General features: G+C 44.4%; 1 protein-coding gene across 1 annotated transcript; it reads left to right on the top strand.

Moving 5' to 3' along the window:
* The first annotated feature begins 3,182 nt into the window (after window positions 1-3,182).
* On the top strand, window positions 3,183-24,264 carry SNX8 (sorting nexin 8). Its single transcript, XM_063414130.1, has 11 exons — window positions 3,183-3,285; window positions 10,878-11,068; window positions 11,497-11,614; window positions 13,943-14,064; window positions 14,430-14,510; window positions 15,441-15,601; window positions 16,013-16,145; window positions 17,246-17,314; window positions 18,078-18,227; window positions 18,612-18,761; window positions 19,504-24,264. The coding sequence occupies exons 1-11, from the start codon at window positions 3,222-3,224 to the stop codon at window positions 19,615-19,617; spliced, it is 1,353 nt and encodes a 450-aa protein (XP_063270200.1). The 5' UTR covers window positions 3,183-3,221; the 3' UTR covers window positions 19,618-24,264.
* The last annotated feature ends 173 nt before the right edge of the window (window positions 24,265-24,437 follow it).

Here is a 24,437-nt window from a genome sequence, read left to right as displayed (position 1 = left end):
ATATCATGGTAGCTGACCAGACCCTGAGTTCCTGGTCAGCACCAGCACTGACTAAAGTGAACAGAAAGTGCTGATTCCTGCCACCACAACCATGTATTTTTCCAAATGTGAGGCAGGGCACGGCTGCTCTTCAATCCATGGTCCCAACTGGGTCCTCAATATTCCGTGGCTCTTCCAGGGGTGTGTAAGAGGTCTGTGTTGCTTTTGTTTCGCCACTGTTTCCCACAGTTGTCTGTATTGCTGGAATGTGCAGTTTCTGCAATTGCCCTTCTTCCTGCTTGCCCTTTTCCAGTCATTCTGGTTGAACAGTGGATCTAAACATTGGATTCTCTTTTCCCTGACATTGCACTGGCTGCTCTTTGCACTTTCCTGTACTTTTCAGCAACTTTTGATTAATCTGCTCTTCCTTCCTTCTCCCTTTCCTTTCTCTGTTGAAATTTCCCCTCAGTCCCTGTTCTATCTCACTGCTATTCTTTTTTTCTTCCACCCCTTACTCAGCAATCTGAGAGAGAACGGAATAACTTAAAACCAGAGATTTTGACACTGGCAGCTGGAGCCTGTTCCTTTAAGTACTCCACATGCAAAACTCCTAGTCAGTGGGAAATTTGGGGGAAAAATCTTGCAGGAATGGCTTTTTATAACACAACTCTCCAACCAGCAGTGCCTCATGAATTTTATTGCATGCAGGTGATCTGAGAATAGTGGAGCTGACAGCTCTGTTTCCTAAACTGAGTTCTGAAGGAGTAAGCAAGTTCTTGTATGAAATTTCATCTAATCCTGACGGGACGTGCCCGGAATGACACATTGTGAGGCAGGGCCTCTGGTAGGGACCTATTTCTGCATTGCTTTTGTCACCTGGAAGCTGCTGGTTCAGCCCCTCTGCTCCACTCTGGTGAGTCCCAGCTGGAGTCCTGCATCAGCCCTGGGTTCCAGCACAGGAAGGACAGGGACCTCCTGGAACAAGTCCTGAGGAGGCCACTGAGATGATCAAAGGGATGGAGAAGCTCTTTTGAAAGGCTGAGGGAATTGGGATTGCTCAGCCTGGAGAGGAGAAGGTTTCGGGGTGACCTGACTGTGGCCTTTCAATACCTGAAGGAGCTTGCAAGAAAGATGGAGAGGGAATATTTACAAGGGGAAATGGCTTTAAATGGAAAGAGAGTAGGTTTCAATTAGATATTAGGGAAAAAACTCTTCCCTGTGAGGGTGGGGAGGCCCTGGCACAGATTCCCAGAGAAGCTGTGGCTGTCCCATCCCTGGAAGTGTCCAAGGCCAGGTTGGACAGGGCTTGGAGCTACCTGGGAGAGAGGAAATTGTCCCTGCTCACAGAACAGGGTTGTAACAAGATGATCTTTAAGATCCTTCCAACCCAAACCATTCTCTGAGGTGTCCTTTTTTTTCTTTATTGTTTCTTTATGCTCAAGGTTTTCCAGAAGCTTTTGCTGCAGTTCCAGCAAATACAGAAGTGTTCAATAACTTATGTCAAGCAGACTCTTTCTGGCCCCGTTGAAAAATTATTTCTGTAGTTGAATTATTTTTCACAGTATTTTTCAAAACTCTGAAGCAATCTTCAGTTGAGAATATCTTATTTATACCAAATAAATAGTTATGCTATTAGCTTAAGTACAGACCAATCAAAAATCTATAGCTAAATGAGAACATGTTGATTCCTCCATTCATTTTCTCCAAAATTGCTATATAGGCGAAAAATCCTGTGGTGCTCAGAAGTGCTGAGCACGCAGAACTCTGCTCGGCTGCTGCACAAACATGATCTGAAGGGCCTCTCAGCTTAAATAATGCCATGCTTTTTTAATTTTATACACAGCTTTCGTCTGCACCCACGCTCACGGGGACTGAGCAGAAATAGCACTGAGGGAGGAGGAAAAGGAGGATCACTCGACTCATTCACATCCTTGTAGCAGCACAAAAACTCTCAAAGGGGAGCACTGTGGTCGTAGTTACCCCGAAATAATTCTCACTTCATAATTTTCTGCTTTAGTTCTCTCTGCGTACAGTGGAGGTGACTATTTAGCTTCCCGTGATTAAGAAATATCAGGAACATTAATTAGGGAGTGTATCCAATCCTTTGGATGTTGAAAACATAAAGCATTATTGTGGATTATAACAGCTCAGTCTGGAGGTCCAAAATCTGTAAGGATTTTTTCGTGTCTGATGGTGTTTTCAGGAAAATCACTGTACAAAACATGTGCCTTTTTTTTTTTTCACCGCTGTCAACCATATCAATCCTGAGTAATAAAGTAGAGGAAGTAGCAAAAAAATCACTAATAAAATGAGAGGTGCTCATACAATGTTCATATTTGTATACTTTTCTGAATAACTTAGTGTTCATTTCTACCAAATTTACCAAAAATCCAGAGGCATGCAAAATATGAAAAAATACTGAGCATAGGAAACTTGATTAATTGCCTAGATGGCAGCAGAAATGCCCTGGGACAAGGAACTCAGTTAAAGAGAATATATCAAGATTGACTTGGAGTAATGAATCTGATGAGAGGGCACAGTGTCACGCTGTGCTGGGGCAGGTTTAGGTTGGACATCAGGAGGGATTTCTTCACACAAAGGGTGCTTAGACACTGGAATGGGCTGTCCAGGGAGGTGGGGTTGTCACCGCTCCTGGAGGCCTTTCAGGATCGAGTGGCACTCAGTGCCGTGGTCTGCCTGACAAGGTGATGTTCGACCATAGGTTGGACTCTGAGGATTTCAAACTCTTTTCCGACCCAGCTGATTCTGTGATTGTGTGACTGGAAACCCAAAGTACAGCCTCAACAGTTTACCCACTCCTCCTAGCGCACAAGCAAGCCTCCCTGAAGTTCGCAACAACCATCCTTTTCAGAATTCAAAAAATAAAGTAGTTATACTTCGGAATAATCCTGTATTAAGCCCATGAGCCGATCACTCCTTACACGCTTTAAGATACTCGAGAGATGCGTTATTAATCCCGCAGCGGTTCGGAGGCGCTCGGGGCGATCCCGCCAGCGGCGGGGAGGGCTCGCTGGCCCTGCCGGAGCCTGTGCGAGCTGCCCCAGCCCCGGGGCGCTCCCTGAGCAGTGTGACAGGGACCCGGGCGGAGCCCAGCGCCGGGACACCGCGCCCCCCGCGCCCCTCGCCCCCGGCCCCGCGGGAGGCGGCTCTGCCCGCCCGCCCCGCCCGCAGTGACAGGCGGGCGCTGCGGAGGAAGGGGAGGGCGGCCGCCCCGGCCTCACATGACCGCGGCCGCGATGGACGGCGAGCCGCCCGCGGGCACGGCGGGCGCGGGCACGGCCGCAGGTACGGGGGGATGCGGGATGCGCTGCCAGCCCGGGCAGCGGACGGGGCTCCGCGCCGGGCTCGGGGCCGCGCTCCCCGCCGGAACCTGCGGGGAAGCGCCGTCGCCCTCCCCTCTTCCCCGCGGGGCAGCGGGACCCCGGTGGCCCCGTGGCTGCCCACGGCCGGGCCGCAGCGCTGCCCTCCGGGGCGGCGGGGGTCCCTCCCCGTGCCGGGGTGCGGGGAACGGAGCGGCAGCGCCCGGGCCGCTGGGGTTACCTGCGCGGCGGGAGCGCTCCCCGGAGCGCTCCCCGGAGCTCTCCCCGGTGGCCGCAGGGCTCAGCCCTTCTGCGGGGCCGGCACGGGCACGGGGCGCGGTCCTGAACTTCTCCCGCGGGGAGTCACCCGGCCGAGCGCTCCCTCCGCGCTGCACCGACTTTATTTCATTTATAATTTATTTCGTGCCTGCTCCCCGCCCGCCGAGGCGTTCCCGTTCCCGAGCGTTCCTCCGCGGGTCAGCGGCAGCGGCACGGGCGGTCCCCGTGGCCCCGGCACATCCAGTGGGGAAAGCGGCAGCTCGGAGTGCTGGGAGCATGCAGCAGTGCTGGGGTGAGGAAACTTCCAGCCGAATACTGCCAGCGCTTGTTGCGAAATGAGGGATGGAGGGAGCTCCTCGGTGAATTGAGGGAATAACATGTTAGACTCCTTCAGCAGCTAAACTGAAGGAAACTTTTAGAGGGCTCTCCAAAGTTCTCTTTGAAGTGGCTGAAGTTTTGTAGCTGGTCTGTGCATACCATTTTTTTTTTTTGCTCAGTTTAGAAAGAAAAATGAGTAGGTAAGCTTAATGCATAGAAAAATGGTTTCATTGATTATATTTAGGATCCACTGTGAGTTTGCTCTTGGTAGGCCTGTGATGCTCCTGATGCAGATAATGCTTATAAATAAATTATTTTGGGATAATTCTGTCCAGGACTGATGTAACATATTGAACAGCAGCCTCTGTGGAAAAAATGTCCTACTGTACCAAAGAGAGAGGTTGCTCAGGTATGCCTGTTATGGATTTACCATCTGCTTCAGGAGCCTTATAGAGATAAAACAGTTGTCTCCAAGTATTCTTGAACTGATTAACTTCTGGTGATCGTGCTTCTGTACCTTTGTGATCTACTCAGCCTTCTTTAGGAAACTTGGTTTTCTTTGGCAAAGATTTTATTACGGACACTGAAAGAGAATATATAATTTTGGCTCAAGAAAAATAATGCTGTGAATGCAGCAATGTTTTTTATTTCTAGCATCAGGATGCAGGTTCAGAGATCTTTGAAGTTTCACACCCATATGTAATTTTTGTGGGGCGACCAGCAGGTTGTCAGAGTATTTTGGGAGGATTGAAATATCCACAGTAATGAGAATCATGATAGGTATCATTGATGCCCCCTTATGAGAGCACATACAAATGTTGTCTTTTTGATTTAGCAGAGTTCAAAGTACTTTAATACAATCAAAGAAAAAAGGATAATGTCCAGCATGTAGAAGTCATTTTTGCAGAGTGGCTTTTTTTGACTTTTTTTTTCCTTTTGCTTCCTTGTGAGTCTGTTTTGCAACAATTGCAGGGAGCTAATCCAGGTGTGTTGGCTGTGTAGGGAGTGAGGTGTCTCTTTTCCTTCTGATGGTAAACCTTTAACTTTGTGTTCAGCCATGGGAGGGCTGTACAGGTTACAGTCAGTATAATTTGCACATAGCCACTGATTTTCCCCACGGTCTTCATGTTTTAGGAGTTGGTGCAGGTTGAGGGAGAAAAATTTACCTGTTCCTGACATACGGAGTTGGTACAAAAGGAGGAGAGCTTTAATGATTGCTTTTCAGCTGGATTTGAGATAAGAATGAGCTTGTTCTAACTATAAAATGTGTGAAAACACTGTTGGGAGGCTGTAGTGTCTGGGGTGGGAATGCCATTTTTTAATGCTTAAATGCTGACATCAGGTTTTCCCCCAGTGTAATCAGAAGGGTGAGAAACACGTACGGAAGACGAGAAGCAAAACAAAGATAAAGGATTTCTTTTCCTGGGATATTCTTGACCTCCATAAGGACAGTTGGTTGTGGAAACTTGCCAGTTTTGTAGTCAGGCTAAAACGTCCTTGTGAAAGTTTCCCGGAGTAGTTGTTTGGGTTATTGCTTGCTGAGTTACATTTTTGGCTGTGAATTTTTACACTTCCAACCTCTTTGTGAAAAATGATGGCTTAGCAGTCATCCACTGAGCGCTGGGAACCAGCCTTAGTGAGTATTTGACTTTTTGTCTCTGTAATCTTAGGGCACATTCCTCGATGGATTTTTCTCTGCTAATCCTGTTATTTCTTCAAAGCAGCTGCATCTCACTTTATTGTATTTGCTCCAGCTGGGGCTCATGGCTGGCTTGTGAAGGGAATGTGTCCCTTGTATTCGCAGACTTGGGAAATCAGATGAATCAGTTGATGATCTAACAGCACAGTTAAAAGAACAGGGCAATAGGCTTAAGGTTAGTTCTTTACACACAGTAAATCTCTGTGACAAGTTGGTGTTGGGTTTTTTTTGCTGCTGGAGTATGGGGTTGTGGTAGTTTGAGAAGAAGCCTACAGGGGACTGCAGAAATTCAGGTGCTTTTTAAATATTACTAAATAAAGCTTAATGGTCTCATCTATTTTTGAGTTGTGGCATAACTTCTCTGTTTCATCTTTAGGAACACCAAGTGCTGAATAACTTACTTGGAAAAAACCCCCAAACCACCACCAAAAAAACCCTCCCCAAACCAAAACCAAGCTATCTACAACACCAAAAAAACAAGGGGAAATATAAAAACCTAACCAAAGGAAAAAACCCCAGAAAACCCAGACTAACTACTGCAGGGTAAATACTTGACATCTGTGGTGGTGATGTTTTTGTTTTTTTAAGGAGAAAAACAAAATGTTGGAGCCTGTTTCCAGCATCTAATTTTATGATAATGTGTGCTATTTTATCTTGTTTTGGCATTGGGTAGCTTGTATTTACAAGGGAATTGTTGGGAAGGAGAAAGAAGGAGACCTTTAATTAGAGAGGAGCTAAATATGATAACTTTTCTTGTACCCAGTAAGAAATACAGACCTGCCTTCCATGTTGAACACACAGCACTTAGCTTTGTTAGACTGATTCTTTTGCTTTTCTCCTTTTGGAATAAGAATTGCATGGTTTTAAATTCTCCAAAACAACCCAAACAAGTTGCATGCAGTTGTCTATAAAATACATAAAGCCATTAACAGGAAAAAAAGTTTTGTTTGCTTTTTTTTTTTTTTTTGGTGGGACTTCTTCTTTTCTTTTTTTAGAGGATTTCAAATTATGTAATATTAAAAAACCTCAAAAACTAACATGGGAATCTGTTTGAATTTGTAGTTGAAACCTGCACCAGCTTTCAGGGAGGCTGTTGTGGACACTGAATTCTGGAATTATGGAGGAATGTGCTTGACACAATAAGGGGGAAAGGCATTTCCATAATTCCTGGGGCTTCTCATGAGAAGACAGAAAGGAAAGGGAAATGCTGATGAATGATATTTACATTGCTGCTTTAGTATTCCTGGCTCAGGAGTTGGTCGTGGAGCCCTCAATTTTTTTTTCCAGGGAGAAATCTGAGGTATCTGTGTGCAAACCCAGTCAGTTTTCCTATTCCCTTGCATTTCCTGTGGGTTGGATCCCCTCTGCTCTGCACAGCTGTGGCCTGTGGTGGTGGAGGAGTGATCTGAGCTGTTTTTCCTGAAGGTTTTGCTTCCTTACAGCCTCCTTTCTCCTTCTAGTAAATATGCTACTAATATAACAAGTAATTCTGTGGCACCATCTACTTAAGCATGTCTAATAAATTTATCTGATTAGCACCTGGTGTGATAGAGTTGGTAGCATCAGCCTTCTGTAAAATGGAGATAAGGCCTCCAACTTTGATTGACAGAGCTTAATCAGGGAAGGGAGATCAATATTGTGATTTAGCACTTGTGCTTCCAGCCCTGGCACTGCTCTGCCCTGTGTGCTTACTCACATGTGAAAACTCTGTGCAGATATCCAGGTACTTGGAATTTTGCTCTGGCTTTCATAAATGCGTGATTTTGGTAATTTGGGTGGAGGAAACTGGTAACTCCATGGAGGGCAGATTGCTGCCCCATTCTATCAGTAGAATAATGAACATTGAGCAGTAACTAAAGCATGAAACACATGGTATGAAGTAGAGAAATTTTCTGTTGCAGTTGTTGTCTGGGTAAGTTTCTCAACTCCCTTCAGTCCAAAGGCTATCTGACATGTTACCAAGAAAAAAAAACAACAACAAACCAGTATTATGCAGTGTTTTCATAGCTGTTTTCTTTTACAACCAGACAAAAACTAGGCCATGCTTTGAATGCTTCTTCAAACTTTTAGTTCTTGTCATCTTGTTGTCTTCTTGTTTGCATATGTATGTTTTATATGTGTTATTTTTAACTTTTATATCAACTTGTTTTCAGTTGTATCAGGCCACTTCCTGATACCTTATTGACAACAGACTGAGAAACTGATGTAGTAAAAACCTAACTTGTAGGGAAAAGCTGATTTTTATTTTGTCTGCTTCCCAGTATTCCAGGGGACCATCCCATACCTCATTTCTGTATCCACTTGCTGCTCTCTCTATATAAACTTTACTAGATAATGATCTGCTGAAACCAAAGGGAATGTTTTCAAAATTAGCTGTTCTCCAGCAGAGTGTGCGTGATGGGAAGCGTTAAGTGTTCTGCTACAATGCATGTAAATCCTTTTACTGGCTGAACACAGGAGCTCATACCAATGAGTTCCCATTATTATCCACCATTCCTGGCCAGGGCTCTTGAGGCTGTTCCCAAATAAGTGGAATGAGAAATGGGCTGAAGAAGATGCTCCAGTATATATTGCTCTGTAGGGTTAATGTTAATGCCATGATAAGCGTTTCTTAAAGCAGGTTAACAGCTGTTCCCAAGTCATTTTATTGTGTTCTCAGACCAGTGTTTGTGGGTGTAGATTCACTCTGAGTAGCTGTCTTGTTGATACCAGACACACTGAGGTTATTAATTACACAGTAATTATTCAAACTTGTTTGCATGGTTGTCTGGTTTGTGTGATTTCACACATTTAGACAAGGTTGAGATGTAAAGAAGCTACAGAATATTTCAGGGAGAGCCAAGAGTGTGAACTGCTGATAAAGAGCAGGCACGTCCTGTAGGTGATTTTTAGAAAGCAGATTTAGAGAATAACTTGATAAAAACTGGGGAAGAATTACCAACAAAAAGAGCAACATGGCTGAATTTTCAAAGGACTGGGGAGCCTTGCCTGGTGGGGCATCATTCTGTAGATGTCTTTTACTGGGTAATGGGGTTCAGACCTGGAATGAACTTCAGAGTCCTCAGCACCAGTTTGGTTCTGGGACTTGCAGATGAAACACTGAGGGTTTCATGGTTCACCCTGTACATCTTTTTTCCTCATACCTGTCTCTTGCCTTTGGGGTTTCAGGAGTTTACCAGACAATGCTGAGCCCCAGTTGAGGGACTGGTTTGTGCTGTTGGTTGTCCAGCAGAAAGATGGGAATCAGAGAGAGTGACTCAATGGGCAGGAGGAGATGTTGTGTTAGTACAGATGGGCACTGCTTGGGGAATTAGTTGGGGTGCATTTTGAGTAGACCCCTTTGGGGGAGGCCTCTGCAACATCAGCCAGTGGCTGAGCAGCACAGAAGGTTCTGGAATTCCCTGGAAGGATGTGTATATGTGTGCATTGGAAGAGTAGCAACATCTGCTGTTCTGTGTCACGTTTCTGTGACATCCTGTTGGTGTGTCTTGAGCAGTTAAACCCAAGAATTACAAGGGTGGACACCCAGAGAACTGCTGCTCTGGATATCCAGGATGCCTTGTGCTCCACAGACCTTCATCCAGCAGTATCCATGTCAACACTGAATTAGTTTGTGTTATTTGACTGCAAATTTCTGGCAGGTAGCTGGAAATTTTTAGGAGCTGCTCCATAGGTGGGGTTAGCAGGTGATATGTCTGTTAAAGCAGAGGTGTTAAGACTTGCTTCTCTGAGTCACATTAGCCGGAATCCAAAGCCTGATGAGGCATGTGGGATAAGGCCATTTGTCCTGGATTTGGTTTGGTTTCATTAAGTCATTTTATGGAACAAATAGCAAAATGTCTGTTACGAAGTCATAAAACTGAGGAATTAAAGATTGCTTGTTTTCCCCATTTATCAGGGCCTAGGGCACATGAAGGAGCAGGTGGGAAATCCTTATCAGGAGGAGGTCAGGGCTTTCAAGTTAAGAATATGACTTCTTACCTTCCTTGAGTTAATCTGTTACCCAGTGAACAACTTTTTGAACTGTGTGTCAAAGCTTAAAGAAATGCTTCTTGCTTCTCTAGTGTTACTGTCTGTCTGCTCAAAATTGCAGATACATTTAAGAAGTTCTGCACAATGGCAAGGAAGGGATAATGAATCCTGCCTGGCTTTTCTAGGTACTTTCCATCAGTGGATTTGATTTGCTTTATAAAAGAGCTTGTTCACACTATGCCTCTTACAGAGAGGAAGCAACCCCCCTGCTCCAGGCTGGAGAGCAGAATTCAGGTATGGAGTGACCAGAATCTGGGGTTGTACCCTCATTTTTCACACTGTTTGCTGCGTGTGGAATGGGTAGAAGAGGAAGCATGGCTTTGAAAAACAATGTAAGCTTAGTTTGCAGTCACATAATAAATGTAGTTATGAAGTCAGTTGAGATAACAGGCTGCAGTCAGACACTTGATAAGAGAACACTCTGAGTCATCAGCTTTGCCCCCTCTTTGATGTCATTTGTCCTCTGGGGCCACATTCTTAAGACACATCTTTTTTCACTTCTGCATCTGTCTGAGAATCAGTTACTGTCCAGAGCTGCCCAGTTATGGTCAAATTCTCTGTCAAAAGCTGTTTTTTTTTCTAGCTACAAGCAGTGGAAGAGAATAGCTAAGTTTGAAAGATTTTGCCACAGCTTGCTGTGTGTGAGCAATTGTCAAGTTGGTAGCACTTGTTAGGAACCTTTTCCCTCTGTTTTGGAACTTAAGTATGTTGACATAGTAGATTACTGTAATTCATGCTCAGTGTGGCACGCTGTCATAGAGTTTAATAAAATTATGTCAAATGAAGTGTCTTCTTCCTTTGTAATGATGTGCAAAATTAATGGATTAAATTTCTGCAGCGCTGTAAAACGACACATTTTTCTTTCCTTCCACGAGTTGTTCTAGGCAGGATCCAGAAGTGCTGAGCAAGGGTTTCATTCATTTTGGCAGATCCTGCTGTGGTGGGAGCTGGACAGACAGGAAATGCAGGCCTCTTAGCTGATTCACAGAACAAATTTGGCCTGTGATTCTCTGCTTAGTGGAGATGTCTCTGTGACTCGATATAATTGGTGGTGCTGCTGGGTGTTGTGAGCAGGGAGGCACCGGCGATGTGAACGTGTGTGAAGCAGCATAACCTCCCAGGGGAGTGGCCTGCCTGGGCTTCTGCTTGTGTTGCACCACTCTGGGAGCACTAAGGAACAGAATATTTTAAGGCTGCTTCTTTTACTGTATCTTATCAGGTCTACTGTTTTTTCCCTTTTTGTCTTCTAGATTTGGCAAAGCCTCCGGTGAATGAACCAAGGGAGCCGGAACAGTTTCTAATGCAGGCGCCCCAGGGAAATCCACTGCTGCTTTCCCACACCCTACAAGAGCTATTGAGCAAGGATAGCGTGCAGGTGGAGCTTATACCTGAGAAGAAGGGCCTTTTTCTGAAACATGTGGAATATGAGGTTTCCAGCAAGGTAATGTGGGCAAGCTTTGGTGGGGATGTATCCTCCTGAGAATGTCTGTGCAGTTTCTGCTGGTGAATTCCTGAGTGACTGAGATGTGCTGGGTGATGGTGGCTTTAAGCAGAGCAGTTATGTGGGCTGACTTTTAATGCAGTAGCACTGGGCCTTCCTGGCTTGGGCCTGTGCAGCATGGAACATCTAACTGAGCTCTGAAAGATGCTCTGCAGGTTTGCTTGCTTGAAACCTGAGCTCTGTACAAAAGCAGGTGTATGACAATGAAAACGGAATGGTTTTGTAACAAAAAATTGGCGTAGGCAGCTGGATATTTCAAACTGTTTTGAGCTAGTGAAGAAATTATATTGACAAATAAGCAAAAAACAACAGTGGAGGTGCTGCTGTCTAATGTGTGCATTAACTTTTCCCCCCTGTGCCACCCGCAGCGGTTCAAGTGCTCGGTGTACAGGCGATACAACGACTTTGTGGTGTTCCACGAGATGCTGCTGCAGAAGTTCCCCTATCGCATGGTGCCAGCCCTGCCCCCAAAGAGGATGCTGGGAGGTAAACCTGCATCTGCATTTTGGGCTGCAGGGGGTTTGCTTCGCAGTGAGACTGTTGGAAAGAAGTGTTTGAAAGGTTGGAAGTTGTGGCTGCCGCCTGGCTCAGACGAAGCTTTGAGGTTATAATGCACAGTTTGGAGGTGTGAGCTATTGCTGTGCTAGGAGTTCCTGTAGGTGAGATGTGAGTGCAAAGTTTCAGTGGGGTTTCTTCCTGTGGAATTTCAGTATCTGAAAAATCTAATGATTTTTCTTTATAAGATTTTGGGTGTAACTCTACACAAGAGCACGGCAGAGCTGGAGGTATTGCTTCTTAGAAATACAGGTTGTGATGATCATTGTTTAGTGGTGGACTTGGCAGTGTTAATTTAACATCTGAATTCGGTTCTTAAATGTTCTTTTCCAACGTAAATGCAATCACTGTCAGTTCATTAAAGTATACTTTAGCAGTTAGACTAGAAACCAAGAAGTATCCTAAGACAGAAAGCATATCAGAGCTTCTTCTGGAACATCTTTTTCATTAATCTCAAATATTGACACTGGTTTTAAGCATTATTATTTCAAACATTGTACAACTATAAAATCCTGTCTTGTTTAATACTTTATCTGTGAAAGAACAAGCTTTTCAGTGTCTTCTCTCCTGCTCATGGTGCTAAGATCACTGTGTTTCAATAAATAATTTCAATTGAGGAGTCCATGTATTGTTCCAGTAAAGCAGAATTGGTAAACAGTGAGCAAAGCAGGATGTACAGTGAACTGGACCAAAGCAAAATCACACCCTTGAAAACTTCAATGGTCATATATTTTATGATGGATTGTGAATTGTGAAGACTTCTTTTGAGGGGTTGTGAAACCCATGTGTGAATTTAACCTGATTTGGTGTTCTCAGCCAGAATTTCCACTTCGTGCAACACCTGAGAGCAGAGAGACCTTCCCTGATTAATCTCAGTGGACAGAGGATGCTTGTAAGGAAGCTCCCAGTATCTGTCACCTGTCAGGGACTGTTATTTCCTTGCATTGCTGGAGCATTGATATTTCCCTGCACTCACTGGTGCATTTCTTCCCCCACATATCATAACTTTAGGAAAAAACCTGGTAGGATTAGTTCCCAAACTGTGCAAGGAGCACAGTTCTAGTGCAGTGCAAAGCTGTGATAAGGCAGAGAGTGCTGATTGCCTTTAGTCCAGTGAATGCATGTAGGAGAGCTGTGGGCTTCATGGAAACAGGAAAAAGGAAAGGGAACGGGTACTTCTTGTTTCTGAGCAGCTTGATGGACTGACAAATGGTGTTGCAGGACACAGGATTTGATGGATTAGTGTAGATGTGTGACTCCTGGAGCCTCCAGGTCCCAGAGCTGGATGGACAGAGCTCAGTGCTCTGTCCTTGCCCCTGTGCTGAGTTACACAGACCCCAGTGGGGGCTGCTCCCCTCCACCTGGCAGGTGGAGATGGATGACCTGCTCTGCTGGTTTGGAGGACAGCAACCATCCGAGGCAGATCTGTGGAAAGCATGTACAAAACTTCAGAAGGGTCTCTGTAGGTTAAGTGTGAGCAAAGCAAAACCCAGATCTGCAAACCCAAGAGCAGAAAAATGAATTTGCGGGCAGTGCTGTGCTGAGAATCACCTGTGAGAGTCCTCAGAACCAGCAAACTGCCAGCCTAAAATTGAGGCAAAAGAATAAAATTCCTTCATGATATGAGAGTGTTGTCACGGATAATAGCATTCCTTTAATTTCTTTCTGTGCTGTTTTCTTTTCCTTCAATCTTTGATTTTATTTTTTCTTGTTCCTGAAAAACTTCAGGATCTTTGATTTACTTCCTTGCTGCAGGTTTTGCCAGGTCAAAAACCTTCCTGTTTCAGCAAGAAGAGCACATTTTTTTTGGTTTGATAAGTAAAGACTTTGGATGGATGCACTGCAGATTGCTGTGCAAGTCTCCCAAAGTATTTTTTGACATCTTGCATGAAAAGGATGGATGCTGATGCCAGGAGTCCCAACAGGCTGGGATATCCTCTGTGGAATTGGTTCAGAGGAAGAAGAATTTCTGTAGGCCCGTAGTTTGTAAGTGAAGGTTTCAGGCCTTAGGCTTGGTTGTTTGTCCTTCCTCCCTGACCTACCCTGTGGAAATAACCACGTGTAGCTGTGCTGGATTTTGGTAAGAGGCAAAGAACTCTTGATGAAGTATTTGTTCAGGTGGTCAGTCTGAAAGGTCTGGTTTTGGGAGCTGGCAGACTGTAGGTAGCCATTCTCTAGTTTTTGTTGCAGTGCTCTCTTTCTCCTTTCTGAGCTGTGATGTGAGGGGCATTGATTGCAATTTCCTGTTTCTTCCTGCAGCTGATCGCGAGTTCATAGAATCCCGGAGGAGAGCGCTGAAGCGATTTATAAACCTGGTGGCTCGACACCCCCCTTTCTCAGAAGATGTGCTCTTGAAACTCTTTCTGTCCTTCAGTGGCTCAGTGAGTGTTTGTTAGCAATAGTCCTGAGCTTGCATGTCTTGCTGTAACTGCCTGGCTGGGCACAGCGTTCAGAATTGCTGTTAACCTACGTGGGTTTGCTCCCTGGGATGAAGGGAATTTTCTCTCAGTAGGTGTTTCCACAGTGGAAAGTGGAAAGTAATTTCACTCAATGCCAGGAGTGTAGTATTTTGAAAATTAGAACTGTTCTTAGGGGAACTGAGATTATGATTTTCCTTAAATTAAACCTAACCTGGGTAAATCTGTATCTGCTGAGTTGTGCTGCTGCAATATATCTGAGAACTGCATGAACTGCCTGTGTTTTTTCATAGTTCTTTCATGCTCATTTGATTCTATATTTTCTCCAGGATGTACAGAATAAGCTAAGAGAGTTGGTCCAGGGAGTAGGAGATGAATTTGTGACTTGCAGATTAGCTACCCAGGCCAAGGTATGTATATGAATTTCTTGCAACATGTTATTCTGGTTTAAATGGCTTTCTTCTCCAGATGCTTTAGTTATGGCATTTGTGCAGTGATGGAGACCTTAGGTAGGAGACAGTTGTTTCCAGAGTTTGAAGGATTTGTAATTTTATTGAAAAGATCAAATAAACTTTTGACTCCTAAGGGCCTGGTATTTCTAGCTAAATTCTGGCTCATGAATATGATATAGATTAAACAATGAATTCTGCTCAGAACAGGTTTCTCTGTAATTACTTGTACTTGCATAACAAACAAATGCACAAATTGCACAATTTAAAAGTTAATGTCTGGATTGATGTCTTTCCCTTGTGCTCATGCCCTCATTCTGTCTGTAGTCCTCTCCCTGTGGGAGAGCAATTTGGACTGTTATGGAAAAGTTAGTTGTAAGTTCTCCATATATCTGTTTATTCCAGTGATTAGTGCTATGACAAGTTTTAAGTACACCTCCACTGTGTTCATTGAGCAATTTGAAAGCAAGTTGTTGTTCAGGTTCCTGCAATGCTTGCAGAAGGTTTTGCAACTGGAGCTTAATTCAGGCTTTTACCAGTGATAAACTGGTCATAAAAAAGCTGAACTTTCAGTTCATGCTTGACTTTACTGGGCTGGGAGTTACCAGCAGGATCAGATCAGAACTTGTGAGCTTGAAACCTCACAAACCCTCTTTTAACTACATAGGGGAATTGCAGATTTTGCCAACTCTGTTTACACTGGCTATTTAAATCTCTTTCTGCCTCTGAAAATTAGGGCTGTTTGTGTGACTTGGACACCTAAATGGGAAACTGATCTCTGCAGGGTTGTTAAGGCACAGTGGGCGAGAGTGAGCACAGGAGGGAAGCCTGTCCCTCCCTGCAGACTGTGCCTCGGATTTATCTCCCAGTAATCTCTCTGTACTCCTTCAGGACTACCTCCCAGCTGACATTCAGGCCCAGTTTGCTGCCAGCAGGGAGCTGATCAGAAATATTTATAACAGCTTTTATAAGCTGCGGGACCGTGCGGAGAGGATCGCTTCCCGAGCCATCGATAACGCCTCCGACCTCCTCATCTTTGGGAAGGAGCTAAGGTAGGTTTGGAGGGACAGGGTTTGCTGATGTGAACAGCAAACTGCTGTTGGTTTAGAACTCAAAACTGTTGTGAAGTTTACCTGCAAATGGTCTGGTAAAAATGGGTGTTTCAGTGCATGCTGTAGGACATAATCAACTTTCCTTCTGTTAAAGAAGGAAATGCACACTTTCCACTAAGGCTGCATTCTCTAGAGTGTGAGGAAAGAAAACAGAAATACCTTCACATTCAGATCCCTGTGTTAGTGTCTGTCTCCCCAGTATGTACACAGTTAACTCTGCATTTGTGATGGGACAGTAGTAGCTCAGCACTGTGAGCTATTGAGACAGATTGGAAACTGCTCTCTGCAAATAACTTTATCTACTCAGTGGAATTTGTCTCCTAGATGTGACCATTGCTTGTCTCCTTCCAGTGCTTTGGGCTCAGACACTACCCCACTTCCTTCCTGGGCTGCTTTGAATAACAACACATGGGGGACTCTGAAACAAGCCTTGAAGGGTCTGTCTGTTGAATTTGCACTTCTGGCAGATAAGGCTGTGCAGCAGGTGAGTCCTTTACTTTTGTGATGTTTTGTTGGGGTTTTTTTTTCTTTCTGCAACATGAATGAGGTACACTGTTGCCCTAAATTTCATCTTAAATCATGAGCTCTGTGGTCATAAACCCTTCAAGAGTTAAGAGGGAGGTTGCAGTCCAAACTCACATTCTGAACTAACAGCCTGCTTGTTCAAGCTTGTGTGAAATACCTGGGCTGTGTTTGAATGGGGAAAAAATGTAACAGGCAAGGGAAAGGAAGGAAAAATCTGCTTTCTTTCTTAATTTTAAATGGTTACTGCACACATTAAGTTCACTACTAGGGTGAGCTGTCCGAAAGTGCTGCGTTCCATTTTATTATTCTGCTACAGAGAACCCAGAATAACTTACTTCTGAATCAAATTTTCACATTCATGTACTTAAACATTACATGAGAATCATTCAGGCAGAAGCACCACATTCTGGTGTAAGTGTACAGTGTGGTAATGACTGTCACAATGATGTGAGAACAAGACAGTCTGGGAAGGAAAAGTAATAGTTTTCTCTTCAGTGCTCTTCATCTCATTGTGTTAAAACACTCAGTGTGCTTTTGTAGATCAGTCAGGCCAGGTCTCTTTCTCCAGAGTTTATGCTCCAGAGAGCTCTATTGATACAGGAAGAAAGGAGTATTCTGTAAAATAAAGCAACTGGTAGTGAAATTTGTCTTGGTGTCTCATCTCTGCCTTCTGATGCATGAACTATTACGGGCAACATGCAGGTATTCAGAGTTTTAATGGATTAGTTATCTTGTAGGAAGGGAAGATGAAAGATTGGAGGAATCTGCAAGAGCAAGGAATTCCAGGCAGAGTGTGCTGAAAGGACTGACACGCAGGCCTGTGAAACCAACTCCTCTTGTTCTAATGATCAGTCAGTTGGAAAAGCTGTTCCTGCCTCAGTCAGGCCTTTGTTCTGCACACTGAAGACTAAACACTCCAGTGCCATCAGAGAGATTTTTGATGCAGTTGTGTAAGCGCTGATGTGCCCTGGAGAGAGCAGTGAGAGCCTGCGTGGTGTGTGGGGGTGAGGGGCTGTGATGCCAGGCTTACGTAAAATGTACTTTTTCCTTGTTTTCTAGGGTAAACAGGAAGAGAATGATGTGGTGGAGAAGTTGAACCTTTTCCTGGATTTACTCCAGTCCTATAAAGTGAGCTCTGCTGTTCTGCCAACAAGAAAGTTGTTTAGAGCAAGCCTGTGCTCTTTAGAGGGTGTAACGCCAACTGGATGGAAAACTGAGGCCAGTTCAGAGGCAAACTGGGCATCTGGCAGAGGGAGGGGAGTGGCTGCTGGCCATAAGGAGCTCTGTAGCCTTCCTGATCAGCTTGTCTGATGATGAGGACTTGCCAAAGAGCAGACTCTGCAAGGAATTTAAAAATACGACTGGTTAAACTGTATGGATCAGCTACCTTTCTGTTTTTAGATTTGGCTGCTTTTGAGTCAAAGAAGTGAACTAGATTGCTACTGATTTGCTCATCAAGACACGAGTTCAGTTATGAATGAAAGGATTTTGTTAATGCTAATCTTCTGGTCAGCTGTATGTGGCAGCCTCTCCTGATATTCCCAGGCCGGGATTGAATTTGAAGTTCTTGAGCCAGCACTTTAATTAATTGCCAGCATTTAATACTGAGAAGGTCAGAAAAGATAAGAGGCTTGATAAGAACCAAAATGTTGGCAGAAGTGATGGTCCAGGTTGCCTCTTAAGCTCACTGGTCTGGGTTCAAGTAGTTTTGTTTCCTAAATTCTTAGCTAGTGGCATTTTTTGACCCTCTTGAAAGCAAAGGAGCAAAAATCTGCAGCATAGAAATGACACGAAGTGTGACCACACGTGTTTGTTCCTGATGTACTTGGCTGTGTGTGTTTGCTGGCTCCTGGCTCCCACTACAGAGCTGCTGTTTTCTTTTCCCATGAAGGACCTGTGTGAAAGGCACGAGAAGGGGGTGTTGCACAAGCACCAGCGAGCGTTGCACAAGTACAGCATGATGAAGAAGCAGATGATGAGTGCCACAGTGCAGAACAAAGAGCCAGAGTCGGTGGAGCAACTGGAGTCTCGGATTGTGGAGGTAGGGCGGGCACCCGGGAGAGCAAAGGGTGGCACTGGGCTCTGGAATGGTGCTGCTCTGTAACTCAGTCACATTTGCAGAAAGTTTTTGGATTGACAAGGTAGCCTGTGCTTTGGGGAGTCTGTGCTACCCGCTGTGCCACGTGGAAAACGTGTTAGTTTTCCTCAACACTTGTTACTGGCTCCCTGGCAGCACATCATTTGCAGGAGCTCTGGGAAGCAGCATGATGGAAAGGGCAATTCCTGTTGTATCAAATGAGAATGGAACTGCTTTTTTCAGGTTTTTGGTATGTGTTTGAATTGCTGGTATGGGGAGGAATGCTCTTTTCTGCTGTTTCTCTTTTCTCCCACCCTCTTCCTGGTCACTGAGTTCCTCTTCTTTCAGCAAGAAAACGCGATCATAACCATGGAGCTGCGGAATTACTTCTCCCTGTACTGCCTGCATCAGGAGACACAGCTCATCCACATCTACCTGCCTCTCACATCTCACATTTTGGGGGCCTTTGTCAACTCCCAGATTCAGGGTCACAAAGAGGTGAGTTCTAGGCTGTGTCCTTTTTCCCAAAATACGAATGAGAATTTGAATGGATTTGTTTTCACCCATTGGCCTTCACCCTCTAATCATCTGTGCAGTTGGACTCTCTCATAATTTAGGATGTTACCTGAGGTTTTTCCAGTTTGGGGTGAGGATCAAGGTTGGCCTCTAACCCCTCTAAAAGATGATATCTTCTTGCAGCAAATTTTTTTCTTCTTTTCTTCTCTCATCTGTAACTGGCCCTACCCTGTGAGTAGTTAAAAAAGACCCAACAATTAAATCTCTACTCTGTAATGAATGATGTATGTTTGCTAGATTAATATTTTTTTGTTGTTGAGCTACACAGAAATTGTGTGACAAGAAAACTTTACAGATTTTGCTCTAAAACTTAGAAGCTACCTTTTGTTAAACCCTAAATATGGTCTTTATATTCTCCATATACAGACTTTCTTGCTTTGGTTATATTAGAAAAGTCTCTTTTCCTTCAGCTCCCTTCCATCCCTTCAGTGAAGGAATTTGATGAAGGGAAATCTCCCTTCTATACAGGCTCAGGAGAATGTTCACAGGGCTGCACATAGCACTGGTCTAACAGGAACAATCTGGGTCCATGGAACTTCCTGAAAATATTCCAGCAAATTTGTGTTGTGCTTCTGAGTGCCTGAGGCTGCTGCTAAAATTCCGTGTGGTGGGATTGTTCCCTGCTGTGTGGTCATGTCTGCTTTCTCTCCTTCTCCACTCACAGATGAGTAAAGTTTGGAATGAATTGAAGCCGAAGCTGAGCTGCCTGTTCGTGGGATCCAGCAGTATGCCAACCCCACCACTGTCACCTCCAGAGGGAAACTTCTTTTCCAATTAATGTTCCAAGCATCCCACATGGAGCAAGAAGGGCAATCAACGAAGGGGTGGGACCTCTACCTCCAATGAATCCTCCAAACAGCTATTTTTTTTTTTTTTTAATATTGCTGCTTTGAGCTGCTCTCTGATTTAGACAGACTGGATGTGGGGCAGAACATACGGATATAGAGACAATTTTGTAATTTTGCAATGCCCTGGGGCAGAGCTGATGCTCCCCACCCTGCAGACACCCCTCATGGGGCTGGGATATGGCCTGGCACAGCTGCAGTGTTGTTGCTGAGGCCTCTGCATCTTGTACTAACAGTCCTCCAGTTGTGTTTATCTGCAGCTGTGCTGACACATCTCTGCATGTCTCTGAAATGCTGAGATGCACAGGATACCTGAAGCACTTGCTTGTAGTGGAGATAAATTGCTTTCTATGCCTTGGAGGGCCTGTGTTAGGGACGTGTGTGCATAAGGAAAGCTGAAAGCCATCCCCCATCCCACTGTGGGTGTCTGGATTTGATTTCTTACTGCTAGACCTTAGCACAAAATGAATGGTTGGATTTTGTAACCAGCTGGGCAGGGGTCAGTGCTGCTGTGTGACAGGGATTTTCCTGATGGTGCTGGATGGACTGTATTGTCAGTGTGTTTCCCTTCACGGTTGCAGGGCAGCCTGGGGACTTGCTCATATTTTTCAGTTTGGGGCCAAAGACAGCTGGGTTCAGGAACTCAGAGGAGTTTGCCTGGCATAAATGAGAAAATAATTGACTAAAACACTCCTTAATTGTATGCTACTCCTACTACAGGAGCAGAACAGCTACAAGGTAGCTTGTTTATTTCTTCTGGAGGTTTTGACCTCCTTCTGGTGAGTAGCTGTTCAGATCTGTTGGAGAGCTGCTGACCCAAAGGCTGGTGTTTTCTTTGGTGTAATATCAGAAGTACCCTGTTGCACCAGCAGGCTGGAACACAGTGCTGATAAAGTTCATTAGCAAAAACTCAGTATTATCAGGATGTTACTGTCACTCTTCCTGGCTGTGGGTCGCATTGCAGTGTGTTTGTTTGTGAAGGAGAGTAGACAATTAAGTGAAAGTTCTCATCTCTAAACATGCCACAGCCCTTGGTTAATGGGGTTTTCAGAACAGTTTGTGGTTGTGATAAAGGGACTAAACATTCTCCACTTTGTATCTCCAGTGGCTGTCCCTGGGGAGGCAGAGGGGGAGAACGTGCGTGTCGTGTTACCTCAGGGGAAATGGTGCACATCCTCCAGAGAAACTGATAATCAAACTGCAAACGTCTGCAGCAAAACCGTGTGAACAGGACTCCCTGAACCTGACTTCTCCGGGGCCAAAATAGCTTCCAAAGGGGAATTTGTGACTTGGCTTCTTAGCGTTTTCCTCGAATGGGTAAAAAAGGAAGCACATCAACTGAGATGAGTGTTTGCTGTTAAATTGGAACCATTACAGTATTTTCCCGCTAGGGAACTTCCCCATTATCAAGAAGTATATTTAAATCCTCCAATCACAAAAGCTTTTTTGGTTTGTTTTGATTTCTTTTTAAATTTAGAAATTTCAGTGCTACATGAAACTCTTTCCTAGCCCAGGTGGAAATTCTGGATTAGTTTCTTCAGCTAGGAGCAAGATAAGTTATTTGCCCAGTTTTAGAAGACTGAATAACCATTACTCACACTCCTCAAAATGGAGTAAATATACTGCTATGGGTGAATTCCTTGAGTGCTGGGCCTTAAGCAGTGTGTAGCCAACCTTGCACAGAATGCATTAAGAGCTTTTTCCAACAATTCAAATGTTAACTCACTTTCCTCCTGCACATGGGCCTTGTCCAGTGAGACAGATGAACTGCAAATGGCTGTGACAGATTTGATTCTCTCCTGGAGATTTCCTAAGTGATGCAGAAGAAATTCTGCTCACAAGCTGGAGCAAACTGTCAGGGGAAGGAAATGTTTCTGCAGTCCAGTTACAGAGAAGATACCATCTCAGGCATGGTACAACAGGTTTTTCTGCTTGACCTTGTCTTGATTAGGAAGATGGTTTGTGGTTCAAGTGTGGAAAGTGTGTTACAGACCTCTCCATGCTCTTCACTGCTGGCATTATCTATCAGAAGGTGCTGGCTGGTTATGGCTGGCTTAGTCTCAGCACCCATCCTCCCTCATTTATCTTTGTTTGCCTGATGTGGTGAACAGTGAAATTGAGAAAATACTGTATGTTTGGGGGCAAGATCTGATAATTTATGATGGGTCTCATATGTTGTTTGACTGGGCAGTGTTCTATAGGAGTGCTTGCACAGGACTAGCCTGAATGGAACTTTGCACTTCTCACTTTTATAAATACAAATTTGATCTTGATTTAAAATCAAAAAACAATTCCCCCAAAAAGCAAACATCAAAATGACATTAGGGCTTTAGACTAACTCCTCTTTCCTGTTCACCTTCAAGCACAACTTGCACAGTCCTATTGCAGAGGCTGTAACAATGATAGAAACACACCACAGGACCTGTAAAGAAACTGAAATTACATTGCTTTGAGAAACACCCCATTCCTCCATTGTCAGCCCTTGTGTCTTTAAGGAGACATTTGGGGGTGGGTTTTTCTTGGTTTTACCCTGTTTGCCAGGTATTTGAGAACTGAGGCCCAGTATTCTCGAAGCTGATCCAGCTGCTGGCACTTTCAGTTTATTTCATACTGGACTGTCAAGCTTGTCTTACTCCTAAACACATGCAGACACTATTTCATACAACCCTTAATTTGCAAACCCTTCTTCTGGGAGACTGGTCAGTGTGCAAATAGCACTGTTTATTTACCTCAATGTGTGAGGGATTTCCTTCCTGTCTTTGTTCTGTTCAGTTTATGGATCTGTCAGACTTGGAGGGCAGCATCAAGCACTGCTTCCTTCCTCCAGAGGGAAGCAGCAGGGACTCCAAGGATCCATCAAGCTGATTTCAGCTGTCTGTTTGCCCTAGCCAGTGTGGGGAAGACAGCTGTAGTTACCTCCATGCTCTTGCCTTCTGCAGTAAACACTAACCAAGCCAGACTAATCAAGGAGTGTGTGCTGCCTGCCTGAGGTTTGATGCTCCTGTAAGATGCAGTGCCAAAGTGTTCATGTGCTTTTGTGAATGGAAGCTTTTCTCTGTGTGCTTGATGTCAGGGGACTTTCATGTGTTCAAAGGAGTGATGGTAGAAAAGCCTTCAGTGTCTGTCAGAGCAGTCCTGGAGGTACCAGGGTGGTCAGCCTGAGACCCTGAAAGGCTGCCTGAAAACTGTTCTCTGAAAAGGGCTCTGTTTTGCCACTCCTGAGGGCTTCTCCACTTCCAGCTGTGAAGTGGGAATATACAGGCTTTTTGTCAGTATCGTGTTGAAAGGCTCAAAACTCTTATTTACAACACCTTAAATCTTTGATCCTTCTCTCCCTCTCCTTCCATCCTCCTGGCAAGTTGCTCCTCCTAAGTCGTGACATGTTCAATGGTGCCTTGCTACATTCCAGTGCTTTTTAACTCTCCTTTAACCATGCAAGGGTGTAATTCCTGGAATTTGTAACAGGCTAATTTACACTCTCCAGTTTGTGCTGTTTACTGAAAGATCACCAGCTGGGGACAGAACTTACTTAAACCATGCCAGTCTCACGACAGCAGGAGCAGTAACATCCCAGCTCTTTGACATGAGCTAAAAATCAGGCTTGGGGAAAGCACCTTCCTGAAAGGACTCACCTGACTGCACACAGGGGATGACAGAGAAGTGCAAGCCTCAGCCATGCTTGTTCTTTTCCTCCCCAAACTCCTGGAGGAACAGAAAGTAATTCTGTGTGATTGTCACATGCTGTCTCTCACCCAAAAATTCAGTTTCTACCAGGAAATAAACCAAGGTATTTAACAGGTATTGGCTGCCAGTCATTCCCTTTCCTACCATGCAGCAGGGTCCTACACTCTGTAAAAGCTGCCTGTCCTTTTGTGCTTATTGTTTGCCTCAAGCCATTCTCTCTGTTGGAGCAGCCAAGAACCCTCACTGCCAGGTCAGAAGCACAGGTTGGGTATCAAAACCTCTGTAAATAAGTGTGCAGCACAAAAGGAAAAGAAGGTTTTAAGGTGTTAATTCATCCTCCTAAGTCTAAGCTGTGGCTTGCTGAGCAGATGAAGAAGGATTTTTTGAGTGGTATAAATTTTTTCAAAACTGCTGGAAGGAGACAAGAAACAAACATAGTTCAGAGGGTGTGAATTTTGCCTGCCTGGAATATCCTGTATCTTTGCTTTGCTCAAATAGCCTTATGTATGAAGCACTTTATCCAAATGCAGGAATTAAAGAACTATTACTACAGCTGGTAGACTGGAAATGTTTACAGATCCTACATTACATTCCAAGATTCTATCTGTAAGTGTTATATGTCTGTAAAAACGTTTGAAAAAAGAAAAAAAAACTTATGTAAGAAGTTACATATGTGATGTGTTATTTCTGGCGTGGTTGGATGAAACTTCTGCTGCCCACCCTGCTGCGTTGGGCTGACATCAGTGCTGAGCAGTCACCTGCCCTAGGACAAAGCCTGCAGCCCAAGGGATGGCACTTGGCAACAGGAACTTGCTGGAAGTTGAATTTATTCAGCATATTTTTACCTGAAATGCTCAAATAGTTTCACTTCACAGCAGGAGCTGCAACAGTGAAAGCTGGGCTGGGACAGGACTGTACAACACTATAAAACACAAACCTCTGGCTTGTGTTTTCTTAACTCCCATAACCTCACAGTGCTCTGTCTGAACTTTTCAAAAGGCTTTCACAGCATCATTACAACAGAACAACACATGTGTTTACTAAAAAAGTATTTTTAATAACAAAAAAA

This window comes from Prinia subflava, chromosome 17 (assembly GCF_021018805.1).
Source record: "Prinia subflava isolate CZ2003 ecotype Zambia chromosome 17, Cam_Psub_1.2, whole genome shotgun sequence".
Taxonomy (NCBI): domain Eukaryota; kingdom Metazoa; phylum Chordata; class Aves; order Passeriformes; family Cisticolidae; genus Prinia; species Prinia subflava.
This window is presented reverse-complemented; position numbering and strand designations above follow the sequence as displayed.